The 19,723-nt window shown below is 42.2% G+C and overlaps 2 protein-coding genes across 4 annotated transcripts in view; one reads left to right on the top strand and one right to left on the bottom strand.

The window, feature by feature from the left end:
• The window catches only part of iffo2b (intermediate filament family orphan 2b), a 28,305-nt gene extending 21,117 nt beyond the window's left edge, over positions 1–7,188 (top strand). Inside the window, exons 4-8 of one of the 2 annotated variants that reach the window (XM_070958994.1) lie at positions 1,356–1,526; positions 2,023–2,171; positions 2,647–2,848; positions 2,993–3,091; positions 3,893–7,188. In XM_070958994.1, the coding sequence (XP_070815095.1) occupies positions 1,356–1,526; positions 2,023–2,171; positions 2,647–2,848; positions 2,993–3,091; positions 3,893–4,126 (855 nt within the window). In that variant the 3' untranslated portion in view covers positions 4,127–7,188. The remainder of the gene's footprint in view (positions 1–1,355; positions 1,527–2,022; positions 2,172–2,646; positions 2,849–2,992; positions 3,092–3,892) is intronic. The other variant, XM_070958995.1, reaches the window with a different exon arrangement.
• Positions 7,189–7,862: 674 nt separating this feature from the next.
• On the bottom strand, positions 7,863–13,853 carry terf2ip (telomeric repeat binding factor 2, interacting protein). Of its 2 annotated transcripts, none has more exons than XM_070958974.1 (9): positions 13,770–13,853; positions 12,613–12,858; positions 11,807–11,943; positions 11,316–11,530; positions 10,655–10,750; positions 9,855–10,509; positions 9,656–9,759; positions 8,965–9,396; positions 7,863–8,531 (listed from the first exon to the last, which is right to left on the bottom strand). In XM_070958974.1, the coding sequence occupies exons 2-9, from the start codon at positions 12,840–12,842 to the stop codon at positions 8,310–8,312; spliced, it is 2,091 nt and encodes a 696-aa protein (XP_070815075.1). In that variant the 5' UTR covers positions 12,843–12,858; positions 13,770–13,853; the 3' UTR covers positions 7,863–8,309. The 2 variants fall into 2 exon arrangements, with proteins under 2 accessions (XP_070815075.1, XP_070815076.1); XM_070958975.1 differs by having other exon boundaries at positions 7,867–8,531; positions 9,656–9,753; positions 13,770–13,851.
• Positions 13,854–19,723: the final 5,870 nt, after the last annotated feature.

The raw sequence follows: 19,723 nt of genomic DNA, 5'->3' as shown, positions 1-19,723 counted from the left end.
TTTGTTTTCTGCGCTCGGCTTCTTACCTGATGATGTGTGAATCCAGAGGCGGGTAAGTGACGTAGCAGTAGTGGAGCTCATAGGAGTCGTGTTTAGTGTCGAGGTTTTTCTAGTTGTCCTCAGACGTCCTGCATTTTGTCGTCTGTGCTGTAAACGTGGTGACCCTCGTGTTGTTGCTCACAGGAAAATCCTCCAGCTGTTCAGTTTTTCATTGTAGCAGGAAGAGCCAGTCTCTGTGTGATCCATGTGAAGGATGCATACCTGCAACAGAATATCATTACATGATTACTAACATTACAACATTACTAACATAAACTAACAGCTTTAGTTAAAAAGATGCAGATGTTTTGCAGGAAAGTGTAAGCAGGAAAGTCTCACTCAGATGAAGGTCATGTTCACACCTAAATGTTCTTTTCCTCGATGAAACCAGTGCGAGGATGATGCATTGTTTTGGTTTTCCAGTTGGTCCGGTTTGCATTCACAAAGGCCAAACTGAAACTGTCCAGAACAGTAGACCAAACACTCCAGATGAGTGGGTGGTGGTAACGTACCTGAAAGCTGTTTGCCAACCGCCAATAAATCCAAAAGAAGAAGACAAAGAAGCCTGTAAATAAAAGCCATGTGGTTGGAAATGTCATAAAAACAAGACAACAAACCTCTTGTAATTTCTACCTGGACTAATAAACTATAATACTATAGCTTATACTGGACTGGTTAACATCATGGAGCGCCGTCAGGCTATGTTTATGTCCATGCTGGTTATGATCTGGACATCACATCAGCAGACTTTAGAAGATCAACTATAGGGATGTCTAGTAAAACAACCACAAAATGCCACATTAAATGCTACAATTCCCGTGATTGGTTTGAATGGTGTTCACATCAAAGATGAACCACTCCTCAATTCACCTGACCGTGGACCGAGACCACCCCTTTGAGGCGGACCAGGGTTCAATTCCTGCAATCACACCAACTCAAACAACAGCAGGGGGCTAAACGCTGCAGGGATCGTCCAACTAAACGACTAAACAAGGCCGGTGTAAACGTGTCCTAAAAGAACTGTCAAGAGTGTCCTTCCATGCAAGGCAGCAGTAACAGTGAATTACAGATAAGAGAAAATATGTTAAAATTAAACAAAAAGTCCAACATCAACTCAAATCATCCAAAAATTCCATAGTAATGTAACATGTCATGTTTAAAGAGCTGCCAAAGCTAGAAGCAAGTAAATATGATAAGGTCAAACTATCAGTTGTTCGCCTGCCGTAGTGAATCAAGTTGACGAGCTGTATGTGTACACAGTGACAAGGTGTTCGGTTTGCACACGTCATCTAAAACAACCGTCCTTACCCCTGCAGGAAATGTCTGACCTGGACACCAAGATTCAGGAGAAAGCCAGACGGGTGGACATGGACATCTGCAGGCGGATCGACATCACGGCCAAACTGTGCGACGTGGCTCAGCAACGCAACTCAGAGGACATGTCAAAGATGTTCAACGTCAGTCCGGCCAGGTCGCTCCCAGAGAGGGTGGGTATCCATCTGCCGTTTGGCTGTTTGTCGGAGGGGCTGACAGTAAAAATATGAATTCTTTTGTGAAGGAAAGAGTCAGCACTCACAGATGAAACCAGAGCTGCCAGTGGATGACTGCGTGTATAATCTTTTTCATCGGCTGATCATGTACTGAGTGACCCCGTCTGAAGGGGCAGGAATGCACGTGTGTCAAAACACAAACTGAGAAACATGCTGGATATTTACAGTCGTGGCTCTTACATATGCACACACTGACACACGTGAAGAAAAGTGAAATGCTGACGTGCTAGCTCTTCATTGCACGCAAGGTTATCACATTGCACTGACAGTGCTGGCTAACGCCCAAGTAGAAAATCCACTGGGAATCAAGCTGGTGGCTTCTCTTGTGTTATATGTTTCCATGGGATCCACTCATAAGTGTCATCTTGTACAACAGCAGTAGCTTCAATGTGTGTGTGTGTGTGTGTGTGTGTGTGTGTGTGTGTGTGTGCAGGGCGCCGTGGCCTGCTGCAAGAGAAAAGAGCGTAAAGCCGTATCCGATGAGGAGAGTTCAGAGATGGATGCCGAGCCCAGCCCTTCAGAGGAGGAGGCCCCCGGGTCGCTCAACATCACGGACGAAATGAAGCGCATGCTCAACCAGCTGTAAGCGACGCCGCTGACACACACACACACGCGCACCAGAAGTACACGCACACACCAGAGTCGAGCCCTGTCTGCTTTGAATGGACCTACGTATGCTCTGCAGTCACACCGGTACTGTGGCTCTCCTGCACCTGATGGATTTGCACTGTGCGTTGCTTCATCTCCCTCTAGTGTTTACATGGAGTGTTGCAACTAACATACAGTATGCTGATTCAGCAAAACTCAGGAGATATAAATACTGTGGGCATTAATTTGCTTTGTTAAAGTCACAGTAGTCACAGCCTCTATACTGATCACTAACCGGTCAGCCAGTCTTGTTTTCCATAAACTCTTTCCCTCCGTCTCTTTGTCTTCTCTCTAAGCGCCTCCTCCTCTTTGCTTGTAACCTCCGCTCAGTCTGGTGGCTGTTATACTTTTCCTTCCTCTCCTTCCTCTCTCTCTTGTTCTTTCCGTCCCCCGTCCTTGTCCTACACAGACATTGCTCAGATAACTCCTTTGTTGCCAGGCGGGAGACATTTGAAATCGACGACGACTGCGACAGTCTGACGTGGGAGGAGAACGAGGAGACCCTGCTGCTGTGGGAGGACTTCACGAACTACAACGTGCCGTGCACCATCGCCGCAACCACCTGCACGAACGTCAGCCCCTCTGAAGGCAACGGTGAAGCCGCAGATCCAGTGAGTCCTGTCTGCATTGACAAACCTTTCCAGAGTCGATGGCTTTTAAACTCATGCAAGGCAGTGTGTAGATCATTGCTACGGTTGCTGCGTCAGACATTTTCTCATGCATGATGAATGAGGCCTCTGTCTGTGCTCTCTAAGGACTCCCAGGATGGAAGTCTTGGCAGCCTCATTGATGAAACAGAGTCACTATTTAAGACCAGAGAGCAGGAGTACCAGGAGACCATCGGCCAGATCGAGGTAGACTGTGTGTGTGTGTTTCTTGAGTGTGAGAAAAAGACACAAAGCAAATATAAAGTAAGATTAAAGCATGAACAGGAAACAACAACAAGCATCAGCCATGTCCCAAATCCATACAGACACATACATACTGATTCTTACACAGGTTTTTGTTATGTGGTGTGTTCAGGCGACAAAATATACTCAAAGCAGACAGTATGCATACAGTTGATAGTATGTAGTATGGATTTGGGACAAAGCTAATCCAGGAAATACTTTCATTTTCTTAGGGACTGTATGGAAATTATTAATAATTATTAATTATTATTATTATTAATTATTATTAGTTTGGCTTTTTTGACGTGCCACCAACGAAAGTCCCACCTACAAAACATCAGTATCAGTTTCAGTGATCGCTATATTTTGAATATTTTAACTGCTTCACTTCACATCAGACAGCTCTTTCCTACACTCACTGCAGGTTAGCTTGTTTGTGTTCTGCCGTTTAGTCTGGATCTGAACTAACGTGTTAAAATACCGAAGTCACGCAATAACACAGACAAACTAACCAGTCAGCTGCTGTGTTTGAGAGGTAAAATTAATGTTTTTGTCAAAGGGGTCTGGTTTGGACCATGGCTTTGTGATATTAAGGTCAAAGGTCAATTTAATTGTGAGATCATGATGTTCTGTAAAAACACTTTACCATAACTCTGGAAGGGAAGGAGAGACTGTGACCATATTTCACTTTTGGTCAGATACTGAATTGGTGACACTGATGTCCATTAACAGATGAAGTTTAAAATACCGTCTCCCCTCTTTCAGATGGAATTGGCCACAGCGAAGAGCGACATGAACCGACATCTGCACGAGTACATGGAGATGTGCAGCATGAAGAGAGGCCTGGACGTGCAGATGGAGACCTGCCGACGGATGATTAAAGGAGGCAGGAACTCTCCCTCTTTCAGCTCGGTGGCCAGCAGCGACTCAGGGAACACAGACGAGATCCAGGACGAGATTTCGGACAAGGACGCAGAGGCTGAAGTGCCCGTTAGTTGATGGCCGCATAGCCGGGCTTTGTCCCATCTCCTCCTGAACACCGCTCGTTCTCACAGGGGTTAAATATGTATAGAGCTCCACCCTGCTAGAGAGGTGGAGCTACCTACATCTGGGCCTGTTTGCCCAGAACTGGTGCTTTCATACAATTTCTGTTGTTTAGAAAGTGGTGTTGGGGGTGGGGGGGTGGCGTCTTTGCTTCACAGAGAGAAAGGGTGCAAATAGAGTCCGAGCTGTGCTCTCTTCCTCACTGCTGCCTCGCTGGATCCTCGTCCAGAGCTTCACATCATTTTAGGGGAGAAGGGGGAGAAAAAAATCTCAAATGTTTTAAACTGGCTGAGAGGTATTTTGTACAAATTCTTACCCTATTAATGTCCTTTTTTTCTAAAGGAATTGAAAATAGTACATATTGTGCTCCTCCACACACCATTCACATAGAAATACATCCATCGTTACGTGTACTTTGGAATATTTCATTTCTGTTGAAAATGTCTGCGCCCCTCAGCTGGAACGCTGTTGTTTTGATCCACAAGGGTCCGGGTGGGGCGTTTGCAGTCCGAGTGAAGCTGTTGTGTCTTCTGCCAAGGAGACAAAACGAGGAGTGCAGACGAATGGTGTTGGAGTTCTGGTGGTTTCTGAGGGAACTCCGCAGGGCTGCCAAAGTTGACAGAGGAAAGGAGCACAGCCTTTTGATGCATCAGTGCACTACTGAAGTTCTATGCAATTTAGCTGGCCTTACTTTTGGACTGGCTTTCCACCCTTCCTCGTTTCCCTTAAAAACAATAGCCTTTCAAGCAAAGCAGGTGTTTTCTATGTATCATGTTGAGAATTTCTTTTTTTTTTTTCTTTGTGCGTTTGAGCGTGAAATAATCGTAGAATGGGACATTTGTGTTTTCACGAACATCAACAGTAAAAACTGGAACAGTGCCCCCTCAACAAGGGATGAATGTCTTCCTTTGTGACTGTAAGCGTTAGCGTTTACCAGATGCGACTGAACCAGGCAGTGCACTATTCTCACGCTCATGTACTTCACTGAGGAAACACCGCTCCCGTCTTGGGCTGTTTGTGAGCTGTTTTCTAAAAGAAATCAAAGTAAAGTTGTCAAAGCCAAACGATGGCATCTTAAACAAAACCAAAGGGCACGTTTTGAAAAGCTTCCCTCTCACATAATCTCACAGACGATCATCTTACGTCGCTTTTTTTTATTATGTTGGAGAAACCGTGTCTTTGATTAAGTGTGGTTTCATGATGAGACAAATCCCTGCTGTCCTGCAGGGGACTCTGTTCCAGACGGGTTGCACATCCTGCTTTGTCTCTTCTGAATCGGGGCTAAAAGTGTAAGACTGTACATAGAGGGCTGTAGGCATGTGATCGTACACCCCAGAGGCCTTTTTGTTCATATTAGTCTTTTTGCAACAGACCGAGATGTCTCACCACTTCGCTTTTCAGCGCTGTTGCTGGATTGGCGTAGAAACTGATGGGCGCATGGGGACAGAAGTGATCTTTTTATCACCACTTTGTATTATAACGTACGTACGGTTTGCTGGATCAAAGATTAAGTGCTACTTCTTTCTTGAAGTTTTACACATGCAGAATGTTAAAATACAGGCCTTTTGTTATTTCAGCATGTCTGTCGAGAAAAGGAGCTATGGGTCTTTTTTTTTTTTAAATAAAGTTTTTTGTTTTTTAACGAAATAGCTGCAATGCACACTGTGCGCTACATTTTTAATCCAAACTCTGTCTATCATAATCATTATTAATTCACTGTTTTTGTGTCAGAAAATGTATTTTTCACTGTTTTTTAATCATTCTCTGTTAACCAAAAAGTGTGTTATTGTTGCCATATTCTGCTTTTATTGAGTTTTCAGGACGATTAAATCTGTTCCAGACGTTTTGGTTACTTATTGACCGCATCAGCTCACCCGTAATAAAAACTAATTGATCATATAAAAGAGTGAGGAAGAGTCTCGCTCACACAGAACCTTCTTATCCTTTCCTATCTGAGTTGATGTAAAACCAGCCTGATAAGTAACAAAGAGCCATTCTTTTCTTGGTACTGTACTTTGTATGGACGACATCAAACACTTTATTTATTGATAGTACGGCTGTTAACGTCCCAAAACAACAGTTTGCTGTATTTCGCTCTTCTGTGTTGAGACTGTAGCCCACACCACTCTGACCATCACACTAACCAGCCAACCAAAGCAAAGTGTACAGTAACACGACAAAGATGGAAATCAAGCTATGAATCCTGCTAACTCTGGAAAGTCTCAGTGTTTGTACATGCCAACCACACGCGTTTGTTGATTTTTTTTCCAAAAATCGGAAACTCGCAAACCCCGAGACGTTAAGCGTATTATCTCCCCTTTCATCTCTTAAAGCAGGTCCGATCCCCTCGACATCCAGTCGATAAACTGTAGCAACCCTCCTTCATGAATGTAGCTTGATCGGAGGCGTCTTCTAAAGACCTTTCAAGTAAAAGCTGAGCAAAAAAGAAGAAGAAAATGTAGCTGTTTAAATCCAGGGATATATGGTGTGCTGTTACTTATTGGAGACCTTGGTATGTTTTGCTTTACTTCATGTGACCTTGGTGTATGTAAATGAGGTCCTGGTGGATGTGAATGTTTCGTACTAAAAAGGGTTTTTATACGAGTGGTTTTTAATGGGTGTCGCACTGGGATTATACAGTCAACTGTCGTGTCAACATACACTTTTACATGTTCATCGGCATAACTGTTAAATGTCATTATTGCTCGTATTTAATTTCATAAACATGACGGGGACATAAAAGGTGCAGCAATACTTGTGGCCATATTTGGGTAAGATCTACTGAACTGTATTGGATTCTGGTCTTTGTTTCAGTGGCTTCACAGGCTGCGTCCTGTTGAGCGGCTCATCTGTCTGCTTTAAGTTAACTGCTTTTCTCTCTTAGGTTTGTGGATTGATTATTTTGTTTAAACCACTGATCCAATGTATTCATGTGGGTCTGGGGCAGGTTATGTCAAAATTATGAATGTACTCAATTGATACTGGGGGTTAAATGAAATAAAGATGGTGGATTGGATAAAAATCAAGGCTAATTTGCTTCCTTTTTTTTTTAAATGTTCCACTCAATGATCTCTGCTAATCAAAAGAGCAGGCTTCATGTGTTCAGAGCGGACCACAATATTATATTTATTTAAAAGATTTTATCCTTTAAATCAACTTTTAAGGTTTGTTACAATGCACAGCTTTTCACTAGTTTTAGTAAGACTTTTGCTCTACTTGACTTTTTCATCACCTTGTGTTTTGTAAAGCACCTCTAACCTTCTTTTGTATTTTATATAAATAACCTTTTTCAGTATTATGTACAGTCTATGCTGTCGTCAAAGTGACTTGTACATAGCAGTTATTCAGTATATGTGCTGCTGTAAACAATATAGTTTCTTCATCGTCAGCATAATATATGCAACTATAATTATTAATTGTTTGAAAGTGTGATTTTCATAATCAAACCAATACCATCACACTTTCAGTAAGAGTGGAAAAATCCACCCTGTTCAGTATCTGGTTTAGTAAAGATTGATGACTGTACTCAAACAGGGAATCGCTGGTATTAATTAATTCAAATTGATAAGAAGTTTTATCCAGAATGTGCACTGAATATCATTGGACCTTATTCGTTCGGCTACTGTAAGATTTCTAATTCTTAGAGCAGTGGAGGCACATTTTCCAACACGTACAGCAGTGACTCTTTTTTGGTTAAAGGGAAACAGTTTAGCTCGTTTTATTTAAACGTTTTCTCAGTTTTTATGAATCTGCCACCACCAGAGCTCCTCCAATCACAGATTTCACATTTTTCTATTAACCATCTGAAAGCCATTTGCTCAAAAAAGTGGTGAAATATAATACATAAAGATTTTTTTCATGGTGTAAATCAGGTGTTTTTACATGGTATTAAACTCTTTATTATGCAATTCAATTAAAACATAAAAGAGAATAAAACGATAGTTTTTCATGCTAAAACACATTAAAAGATTCTGCTCCCAAACAAATGTATAAAGCGCAGGAACAGCAGCCATGACTTAACTGACCTAAAAACTCTGTAAGACAAAAACTCATAGATGACGAGTACATAGATGAGTATGCTCCATGTGTCCAGATCGCCTGTTTTCCTGTTGTTTCTACACTAATCTGTGTTTCATTTTCACCCCTCGAGCTCGAGGAACATGACTCTTTTGGCCACCTTCTCCTCACCGTATCTCTCCTGCAGCTCCTGTCGGACGACAGGATCACCTGAGAGCAAAAGGCCGTCGTCACTGAGTTTCCAAAACGGTCCTGAAACGGCGAAGGGATTCAAAAGCAGATCCAGAGCGGCAGAGAAGTCTCCGCTGGTCTTCAACAGCGCTTTGGTCACACTGACTAAGTCCTAGAACAAAAACAGGAGAGGTCAGAAACGGCAGAATGCTGCCAAACCAAATACAACCAAGAATAAAAAAGCATTTAACTGCAGCATGTAAAAGATGCACATAATATCAATACATTTCCAGAAATTTTCCAATGGAATTTAAGCTCAGGAATTTGAACCAAGTTTCAATATAAAAATTGCACTTTCTAATAGTTAAGCAGTGCACTCCTCCATCCCATGCAGATAATTTGCCAGCATCTCAGTAAAATTCAGTGTTACTGGTAATTCAGTGCATGCACAGTGCATTCTCCAATCACATGTGCAGCCCACACAACTGCCAAAATCCCTTGAATATTGCCCGAATTTTGCCTGCTGGTCTTCAGGATGTGGTCTACGAAAACCAAAGAGAGCACACTGCAGTGAAAAAGGTGCGTCAACAGTCCAGACTGTTCACCTGCTTTGTCTCCCTCATCAGCTCTGTGATTCGCTGCTTGTCCTCCTCCAGCTGCACCTGAGTCAGTGAAAAAGCAGCATCTTTGTTCACTGTTGGCTGGAGGTTGGCTGGAGCTGCTGTACTGTCACCAAACATGGACTGAGAGCCTTCCTCCTGAGACTCACTGTCGAATATGAACAGGTGGGCCTTGGAGGCTGCGCTGACGGCTGCAGGCTCGGTGGCTGCGGGCTCAGGGCAGCCTGTTGGTGGCGGGTGGTTGCTGCTGGAGGCCTGCGCCTCTGGCACCTTCTCCTGGAGGCCAGGTCCACGTTCAGGGCCAGCCTGTGCAGAAGCTGCTGTGTCTGGAGTCTGGAGCCGGGGTTCAGTCGATGTGGGCTGCACCGTCGCTGTTTCAGTTGGGTTTTGGAGATCTGGAGCTTCGTCCTCACCAGACTGAGAGACGGGAAGATTAACAGTTTAAATATTTGACGAAGAACTCAGGAACCCTGAAAATAATATTGTTCTTTCACACAGCCTTTGTGTTTGGCTCCTCTGTATATTTCTTTGGTCACATTCAGAACTAAAAACACTTTTTTTTTTTTCCTTAGGTTCGTGATCAGCGGCTGTGTGGTGGATGTGGGCTCTCCACTGTCTTTGAGTGGGTGGGTGTTTTCACTGCCTTGCCCTCATAAATGTGCTCCTCTTGTCTTACCTCGCTTTCATCTTCAAACTCCTTTGTAGCCAACTCCAGAATCCCCAACTTTCTCTTTTCTTTTTTCTTCCCTCCTTTCTGTGGCGTTGAATTAGATTCTGATTCTGCAAAACAAAAACAGACTCAAATCTCTGTGGCACATAAGTGTTAGATGCTGTCGGTGTGCTTTGTGTCCCACACTGGTGGATGTGTTACAAACCCGCCCGTGTTGCTTCAGATACGGAGTCTTGTCCACTCGTCTCCTGTTTACTCTCTGCTGCACTCTTTCCTTTGGCTCTCTTAGAAGGCGCCTCGTCGCCTGTTGAGTCTTTTTGAAGAGCAGACTTATGGGCTGATTTAGTCTTGTTCGAGGGCTGGGGAGATGCTGACAGTTGCTCAGCAGAACTTAATGACGATCTGAGCTTTTTGCCATACAGTTCAGGCAATGCTGAATCCTCCAGCTGAAGCTGCCTGCGCGTTGATCGACGCTGCGGTTGCTCCAGCCTGGGGGAGGACTTCTGCTTCTCTTTTGGCTTCTTCTTCGAAGAGGAGTCGGGCAGGGAGTTGGGTTGCGCTGGAGGCGAGTCCTCGGGCAAGCTTTCTTTTTGTGGAGAGATGACTGTTTGTGGTGCATCTGTTTCTGGCTCGGTGCTCTCAGCTGGGATGGGCTGAGCATCTGTCGGTGGGTCCAAACAAGCTCCCTCAGGTTGTGGGGAGTCAGATGTTTCAGCTTCTACAGTCTCTACTTGAGTGCCGTCAGCTGGTTGTTTGCTCGTCTGTGGGCTCACATGTTGCTCTTCTCCTTGGGGACCGATGGATGTTTGAGCTTCTACAATTTCTGGTTGTGTGTGTTCAGCTGGTATAGGCTGATCTATCTGTGAAGACACCGAATCAGCTCTCTTCAGTTCTGCTCTTATCAAATCACATACAAACCAATAAGAAATAATCTCTTAAAGTAAGTATATACAGAACATACTTTAACTGTGGTGTCTGTTGCTCACAGTGAGTTCTGGTTCGTACCTGCGTTAGATCAGATTCTGTCGTATGTGTCTGAGGAGAAGCAGCGTCTTCTGAACTGGAGGGTTTTTCAGCGTCTGTCCCTTCGTCTCCTTCCACCTACGGGAAACAAAACAAAATATTGTTCTTTTATATGCCAGTTTTGTTCTTTACACAGCTACAGTTAATAGCCCATTAATGATGTTATGACATATTAACTTTGGATGATTGTTCTAATTATTTTAATGATGATCAGTGTAACATTATCATGATCTTGCAAATATTACCAAAATGGAAATTTTGGATGGAAATTTTGCCATCTTGAAAGCCCCTAATGTGAAACACACAGACAGCCTGGATGACCTGCAGACTGTGGCTTCATAACATGAAGTTAATGCTAATAACAGCATTGTTTTGACCATTTTGTTGCACGCATTCACACACATGAGGGGGACATAATATTAAGAACACCTCTCAGTACACTGTAGTACAATAAATCTGCAAATAGCAACCAGCGCCAACAGAACCTGAACATCAGAAGCGGCACAAAGGTTGGATTTATAACGGGATGTCTTGAATTAAAGTAAAATTGTCCTTGAAACCTGTGCCTCTAAATACTGAAAGAAACATGTGATACAGAGAAATATGTGACAAAATACCTGGCGACACCTTCCAGGTAATTTACCTTGGTCTCTGCCTCTGTGGTTGGCACCTCCACAGCCTCTGACTGTTTCTTTGCCAGACGTACTCTATAACGGTATTTCATCGACTGCCAGCTGTGACTGGTCACACGCTGCTTCTCCATCTCTTGCCAAAGCCGGTTCCCCCCGGTCTCTGCCTTGTGCTCGCTGACATAACTCAAAATGGCAGCGTCATCTTCTGTCGTGTAGGCAACCCTGCCTAATTATGAGGACAGAAGGACGGAGTGGAGACATCAGTAGGTTGAAAACAAATAAATAGAGCCACATAAATGGCAATTTGATAATACATGGTGCAGCTACTACAAAACTGTGTACACTTTTTTTATTAAACAAAATTTGAAGAGCCATTTTTTAATTTGGGTGTTGTACAAGTCTTTTGCACAAATCGTTAATACAGAATCAGTGGCACAGATAAATGTGAGAAATGCCGATTATGCTTCTCACAAAGGGTAGAGTTATGTCTTTTACATCATACCTCCAGGACAGCTCTCTTTGTTATTGTTGAGTCGAGCAGAGTGTCTCGGGACCACCTCAGGATTTAATTTGTAGTCCTCTAAATTCAGCTGCTCATCCCTCTCGATGCAGTCGTGAATGTACTGAGTAGACACATACCTGAGGAGAAAACAGCGCTTTGACTGTTTTTCAGTTAGTGACACAGCAGCAACTTTTGCTAAATTAAATTATCCAGCTGATCACATACATATGCACGGCAATACTTCAGCTCACTGTAAAGCTTCATAGTGTTCTGTCATTAGAAAGGAGCCATAAAACCTAAAGTGGTAATCTTGAAGATTTTGGTCCTGGTTGATTTGGCGACACCTGTAGTTTCTGCTGGTAATAGCAAACATGGTTTAACACTGCAGGACACAGAATTTTGGGGGCAACAAAACTGTCTAGTAAGGGCAGCAATGGAGCGCTACACAGCTCTCATAATGAGTGTACGGCTGAGATCTAACTTCTACACTGTCATTACGGGCTATAAATAACAGGCTGTATCTGTGAAGGACATGTTGAAGGACATGCATGCATGATAATAATAGAGAATAAAAACTTGTTATGTCTCAGAAAGAGGCTTTCTCTGCTCCACCGGGACGTGTTTCAATGCTGAGCAGACTGAATGTCAAAACAGAAATTGAAATAAACAAACCCATCAACACCAAACAATAGTCTTGCATATTACAGCCACACAGTTTGTTTGGTTTTTTTTAATCATCTGAATAGGCTAAGCAGTATTCCTCCTGACGTAAACACTTTCTAATGGCAGCCCAGTCCAGCACCCACCTGTGAGCAGCAGTTTCAGCAAGAGAGCCTCTTTCCTCAGGGTCAATGAGCAGGATTGCCCCCGGCTGCTGGACATTGCTCAGCATCCCTCCTCCAGCCGTGATGAGCGGCTGGAGTTTACGTTTAACAGGACCCGGCCGCAGGAAGAAGGACATGGGTTCACCGTCCACTGCCATGAACAGAACTGGGGAAATGTTCGGCTTGGCTACATCCTGCTGTTTGGACGCCATGGTGGAGGTGGCTCACCTGGTGGAAGAGGGGGAAGTACAGAGTAGACTGCGTTTAATACATGTCAAATATTAAAGTTGGTGCTCTGTTACTAACATTATGAGCTAAACCATCTAAGTGCCATGAGGTCCAAAATGACAGCCTAAACTATCCTGCATAAAACATCTCGACAAAACAGCCTAATGCTGAAGCTCTAGTTCTGACCATATCTGTTGTCTATACACTTAAAACTGAAACAATCAATCAATCAATCAATCAATCCAAACTCTCACATGTGAGGATGTGGTTGTCTTACATTTTAGTATATTGTGTATCTCTGGGTTTTGGACTGTTGGTCAATCACTAGTTGCAGCCCTTCAGTTTATTATTTTGTTAGCTTATTAGCTCGATCGAGCTCAAAGTAATGCGGTCTAATACAACAGCACTACACTAAATCGTTATAAGGTTATAACTGGTCATTTTGGAGGATTTAGTTCGTGCTGCTCTTTGTCATATTTGTCCCAAATCATTTATGTTAATGAGTGTGATTGTACCTGACCTGTCGGCTTAGAAACGGTGTAAAGGTAAAGTCTTTGAAGGCCAAGAGCACTCAAATTGACAGTCAAAGGCACTTTCTGGCTAGCTAGCCAATAACCTAATAACATAAACTCGGATTGCGTGGTGGGATCAAGAGCCACATTCCTGCAATAAGCCGATTTAAAATGACATTACTGGATGTTAAAAGTCGTCACTGTACTCAGACAGTGCGTTGGGAAAAGGTTTCCGTTGATTAGCTAAGTTACAGACGCTAATGCTAAGTCTGGTTAGGACGTTTAGCTTTGACATCGTCTGTTTAAAGACAGGTTTTTGAAGAAAGATGTTGCCTAATTAGCTGATGTTATGATAGCGTATGAACACTGCTTAAATTAGACATTGAACTTAAAACTTACCATTCAGTTTGTTTACTTCCCTTCCCGCCGCGACAAAACCAAAATAAAGCTTCCTTCCGGGTTTGTTCTTCTTCGGCGTATTGCATCCAGCGTTGCTTTGCCGCCCCCTACTGTTTGTTTCATAGCATTAATAGCAAATGCATAAGCGTATCCCTTAATCACAATCACAATCAGAATCAGAAGAAAAGCCTTATTGCCAAGTACGATTTTAGAAATACCAGGAATTTGTTTTGGTGAAATTGGTGCGTGACAAATCTTCTAGAAATAAGCTATTGAAAAGTAGAAAATATAACAATATAAATATATATGCACAGTCTGTTTAATTTCTTTTTTTCCAGAATAAAAGAGCAGTACAGCTGGCAGTGATACAGTAAAATAAACAGGAAATCCAAGCTGAGCGTTAATGTACCACATAGAGTTATGGCATTGTCAATGTGACAAGTAAAGGCAGAGGTGGAGTGTGAAGAGTGTCGGGGGGATTCCAGGCCTTGTTGGTAAGGCTGACAGCAGACGGGAAAAAACTGGTCTTGTGGCATGAGGTTTTGGTCCTGATGGACCGCAGCCTCCTGCCAGAGGGGAATGTCTCAAAGAGTTAAATACACTACTGGATGCAGAAGCATGATTTCAATTATTCCCATTTGGTTTTTCAACAAGTGACCACTGGGAAATGTGTCAAAAGTCACGATGAACAGCGAAATCATTAATATAGTGCCAATAACCCTGTAACACTAAAACATCCACTTAACTACTTATAAGGAATCATATATTCACACTGTAAAATAAACTCTGTGCATTGGCATGAACATATATTAGCTGTCATTGTCAAATATAAATCCTCTACACTGTATATACTGTACACAACCACTTCATGTATAGGTACTGTACTGTACTGTGCTTTGACTGACCTCTTATTTTAAATGATCAATCTGAAATGCTTTTTTAAAATTATTTCTCTTCTACTTTATCAGCCATTCCTCTGAGCTCCTCTACGTCCGCATGTCCAGAATACAATATGTTCTGCAATGTGAGAAAAAATCCAAACCGAGTTACTTTTTCCAGGCAGTGTGAACGGTACGCAGGGTCAGGACCACACATACTGAGACCAGTGGTGATCTTATGTTCACAGAAGAGTAGAGAAACTTCTGCATAAACAGCCCAGCTGAGCTGCGAGGGAAAATGATATCTCTGGAATCAAACACATAAACTCAGACGGTCCAGTGGGAGATAATGCTTCTGATCAGTTGATTGTCCCCCTGAGGACAGTGTGTGTGAAAGGCATGATGGATTGCTGCTGCACTGATTTCAGCACCTCTTTATGAATACAATAGTGGTTATATTCAATTAAAAAGCCTTCAAAGAAGATGAATTCTTTTTATTTTTTTCGATAGAATTTCAAATGAAGTCCAGAGTTTGTGTTGTGGGAACATGACTAATGTTTGGCTTCCGATGCAGCTAATTGAAACCATAGAGTTGAACCACGATTGCAAAAAATGAGATGCTACAACTTACATTGTTTTTTTTCCTGTATTAACCAAAAAGTGTAGCACAAAATGAACCACATGACCACACTTTTTTTTTAAATAGTGAGAGAAATTTGACAACTTTGACCACAGAAGTCTGCACTTACCTGTTTTCTTTCAGTTTTCAAAGGTCAAGATAAGATAGACGGAGAAAGAAAGGAAGTTGTCCAATGTGAGATTCATTATGGTTAAAGAACTGTCATCTCTAACATAAACAAAAACAAACCTTCCTTCTCATATACAAACAGCACAGATTGATGGACATGGTGTTAATCTAAATGCTGATTCTTAAAGACTAAAAAAGCAATTTTACCTTGTTTCCAAATATTGTTACACTTTTATTCATATGCAGAAAACTCTTTAATGACTCAAAATCTCAGAACAGATGGAAAAAATTTGGGGCCATTTTTCCTTCTCCAACTTAAGTCTCCTTCATAGTTTGTGTTCCAGGAATTATACATGTACAAATGATGACTCCAACCCTTTCTCTATCTTTATCTTTTTAAATAATATTTATCTATAAACTTAGAAGTGTACTCGTCCTCGACCACTCGTCTGTGATGCAAATCTGCAAGTGCAACCATCAGGCTGATACATATTTCCTTAGCTATCAAAGTTTCACATGTGGATGTGAGTAACAGTATAGCTGTAGGTGCATGGTGTGTGCATTTCCATAGCGACACGAGAAAAATGTGTTGTTACAACTGTGATGTTGCAACCTGTTCTCCTGCTCTCTGGATTTAAGATGTATGATGTTTAGTCGGCCAACCAAACGTTAACTAAAAGTGTGTAATATAAGTTGTGTATCTACCATGAGATTCAGATCTGCTCTAAAATGTAACAGGGTCTTCCTTGGTCCATGTCCTGGTCTAAAGAGGGCCAGTAGTTTTCCTTAATGCAACCAAAACAAAGACACAACCTCAGGTATTTTGAAGGTATGTCATTTGATTTGATCCTGTGCTGATCGCGTCCAGGCGATCCATTACTACGGTTTGATTTTGTGAAACAGTCCAGCTTTAACTTTTTATTCTTCGTTCAGTGAAGCCAGGAGGCCATGGGAAGGAATTGGGCTGGCCTGTTTACTGTATCACCTCACTGACCTTGCCTCCCTCACAGCTCTGACAGCTACATTATTGTTATTGGCTTCTATTGTTCCTCTCCCTCTTCAGCTCAACCAGCTGAAACAATACAACTGCCACTGAGGTGCTGCAACTCTTCCAAGTCAATGCATGTTTGTGGACAATCTGTAATAATTAGATGGATGTGTAGATATTTACTCCTGCGAGCGGATTGCGATCCATCCTCAACTTGAACCTCTGCCTTCAGATGGCCAGCTCATTCCTGATCCCTCATCACGTTTCAGGGCTGATCTGCGGTGTTAATGTCATTTTTTTTTCTTTTCCTTTTGAATCAGCGACTGCAGAGAGGATGTGTGGCAAGGTCACCACAGCGTAGCAGCATTGGTTTGGTTTGGCTCCAGCAGAGGAAGACCTCCCTGCTGTGAGGTCCAGGAGCTGCTTCCAGCCTGCAGAGGGAGATATTGCACAACCTTACGAACACCAGCGCTGCCAATCAAACGATTGATCTAATCCTGATCACTTTGATCCAGAAGAATCGATTTGTACTGTATGCCAAATAGAATAGTTTTGTAGTGTAATCTGCTGTGTAGTCTTCAGACAAGTGGATCAGTTTGCAGGATTACCATTTAGAAAAAGTGAGCAAACAAACCTCCATCTTGGTGAAATGCCTTTTATCCACTGGTATACATCTTTACAAAATAGTCTCACTTGATGAACCCTTTGCCACTGGACTACAGACCATGACCATGACCTCTCGATACTTCATGACTGTCTGTGGTGGTCTTGGGAAAATAGATCCAGTGCCAGTGTTTTTTGCCTTGTCACTGGCATGCTCTGATCCTCCCTGTGGACTGTAAGGCCACAGTTTCACTATAACCATGACTACCAACCACACTAACAAAAGGGGAAACATGAAGGCCTGTCCCCTCTCCCCTCTACGACGAAAGCGCCCTCCTTGAACCTTTGGCTTGGAGAAGTTGATACATTGTCAACTTCAGAGGGCCCAACTTTGCTGCCAGGCTCTCCCTCCAGAAATTTTAGCCAAGTTTTAGGCACATTTTAGCTTTTATCTTTGGGAGGATTCTATTTCTGTACATTTGGGAAAGCACATAGGATTGATGATCAACACAGATACACTGTGAGAAAGGGTTTAAAGCGCCTCCTCAAACAGACGACCCTGAAAGCCTCCTCCACAGCGAGACAGAAAGGCATCAATCTGAGAACAATGCCAGGCTGTTAGACCTGAGTTTGCTGGAAAAATGTACGACACTTTGATGCATAGAGATAGCAACAATGTTGTGCAGGCAGCATGGGTAAACAAGACGCCCACTGCCCGCATTTACTTCATTTTATTCGGTTTGCAAAAACAGAGTTTCAAAGGAGCAGTTCGTCTTGCTGAGAGTTAGATGAGGAGATCAATACCACTCTCATATCTGGCCTTTACATATGGGTCTGGAGCCAGGAGACACTTAGCTTAGCATAGCATTAAGAGTGGACATACAGAGAACCCACTAGCTTGGCAGCACCTGTAAAGCTCAGTCATTAACATATTTTATCTTGTTTGTTTAATCTGTATAAAAAGCAAAGGGGAGCTGCATTTCTTTACCTATTGACAGAGCCAGGCTAGCTGTCTTTATGCTAAGCTAAGCTAATCATAACATGACTGTGGCTTCATGTAGTAAAAACATAAGAGCGGTGACCCGTTGATCTTCTCATCAAACTCGAGGCAAGAAAGTGAATAAAACTTGGAGAAAATTAAAAATGAAAGATGGTGGATTTTTACACATTTGTTTTCATTGAAATATTTCATAAAAATGACTTCTTGAGCTCTTTTTTTTTTTCAATATATTCTGATTTCTGTTTCTTATGTCATTTGTGTGTAGTTTGTGCTCCTCTTTGACTTCATATGCAGAAAAAGTCTCTTTTGGGCAAAATGCTTAATTGTTAGAATTAAAAAATGTTGAATAAATGTACTGTCTGTATGTATTTCATCATGTTGAATATGTCTTTTGTAACATGAAGAAAGATCGAGAGACTGCCGGTATCACTCCTGTCACTTGGACAATGTCCTCATCAGTCATGTGCTTAAATGAGGTCGCATTTCATCACCTCGCTCTAACTTTTCCAGGTCATTATGTTTAAGGGTGAGTTAGTGAATGAATGAATGAATGAATCACTTGGAAAGTATCCACCTGATAAAGGTGATGTGACACGGTGTGTGTGTGAGCCCAGCCAGTTAAAACTGACGTCAGACAACGTCTGGAAAATGCTGGTGGGCGGAGAAATATGATGACACCGGAAATCCAGAGAGCATTTCTTCCCTTTCTTTTCATGTTGGGCAACACTGAATTACACATACATTAAATCCAGCCAGTTGGAGCTGTCAAATAATTTCAATAATACAAAGTCTCTTTAGAATCTTGAAGTGCAGTTTTGATTCAGTAGGGGAGTGTGGAGGCATGTGCATAGAGCTGCACTTAAACAATAATAATCACACTTCCTGTAGCCTACATATTGACTAAGTTAATTTCATACCATAGGCTACATATTGTTGTAGGAGCAGAGAAAACTAAAATACTGCTAAAGGCACTTTCACATTGTCATGTCACTGAATAATCCACAACTCAACCAAATCAGTCATTAGTAAAAGTCATTTTTGCTTTATTGGTTAGTTTTATAGTACATCAGGGATGCTGGCATCATACAGTATGCAGCTTAACTACTATTCCACCTGAACGCCTCCTTACATTTTCATTGTAACACATAATTGCAAGTATTACTTTACATTAAAACATACTGTTTTTCTGACTGGATTTAAACCGAGTATCTACCTTATTTCTTCCACTGAAAGCCTAAACTGTTTTCCAGTTAAGCTCAAAAGAACAAGAAGTCCCTTAATATGAATTCCGGAGGTATTTTCAATATAAACACCAGATTTAACAAAACAGTTTCTCAAGAGCTATATTTGTCTTCCAGTGGCAGGTGTATCACTTCAGGAACAAAGCTTGTACGAGGAGCCACATACACACATATCAGGTATCATCACGCACTGGTGGGAGTGAAATTCCTCCCTGATACTAAAACAAAAGAGGCTGAAAAGCGAAGCTGCTGTTTCTTAAGGAAATCAAACAAAAACAAAACTTCCTTGTGTAAATCACAATTGCTATCTTTGGACTTGGCTCTGTGTGGACGAACAACAGCAGAAATATACTTTCTGAAAACTATTTGGCAGATTAGCTCAGGAATCTTGGCAGGGTTCGGTCAGCAGAGACCGGCCGTAACAAAGTGAGGATATGCTGACTCGACATAAAGAACACATTTAATTACCATCATCATCAACCATCCAAAAGGACCA

This window comes from Chaetodon trifascialis, chromosome 3, assembly GCF_039877785.1.
Source record: "Chaetodon trifascialis isolate fChaTrf1 chromosome 3, fChaTrf1.hap1, whole genome shotgun sequence".
In the NCBI taxonomy this organism is placed as follows: domain Eukaryota; kingdom Metazoa; phylum Chordata; class Actinopteri; order Chaetodontiformes; family Chaetodontidae; genus Chaetodon; species Chaetodon trifascialis.
This window is presented reverse-complemented; position numbering and strand designations above follow the sequence as displayed.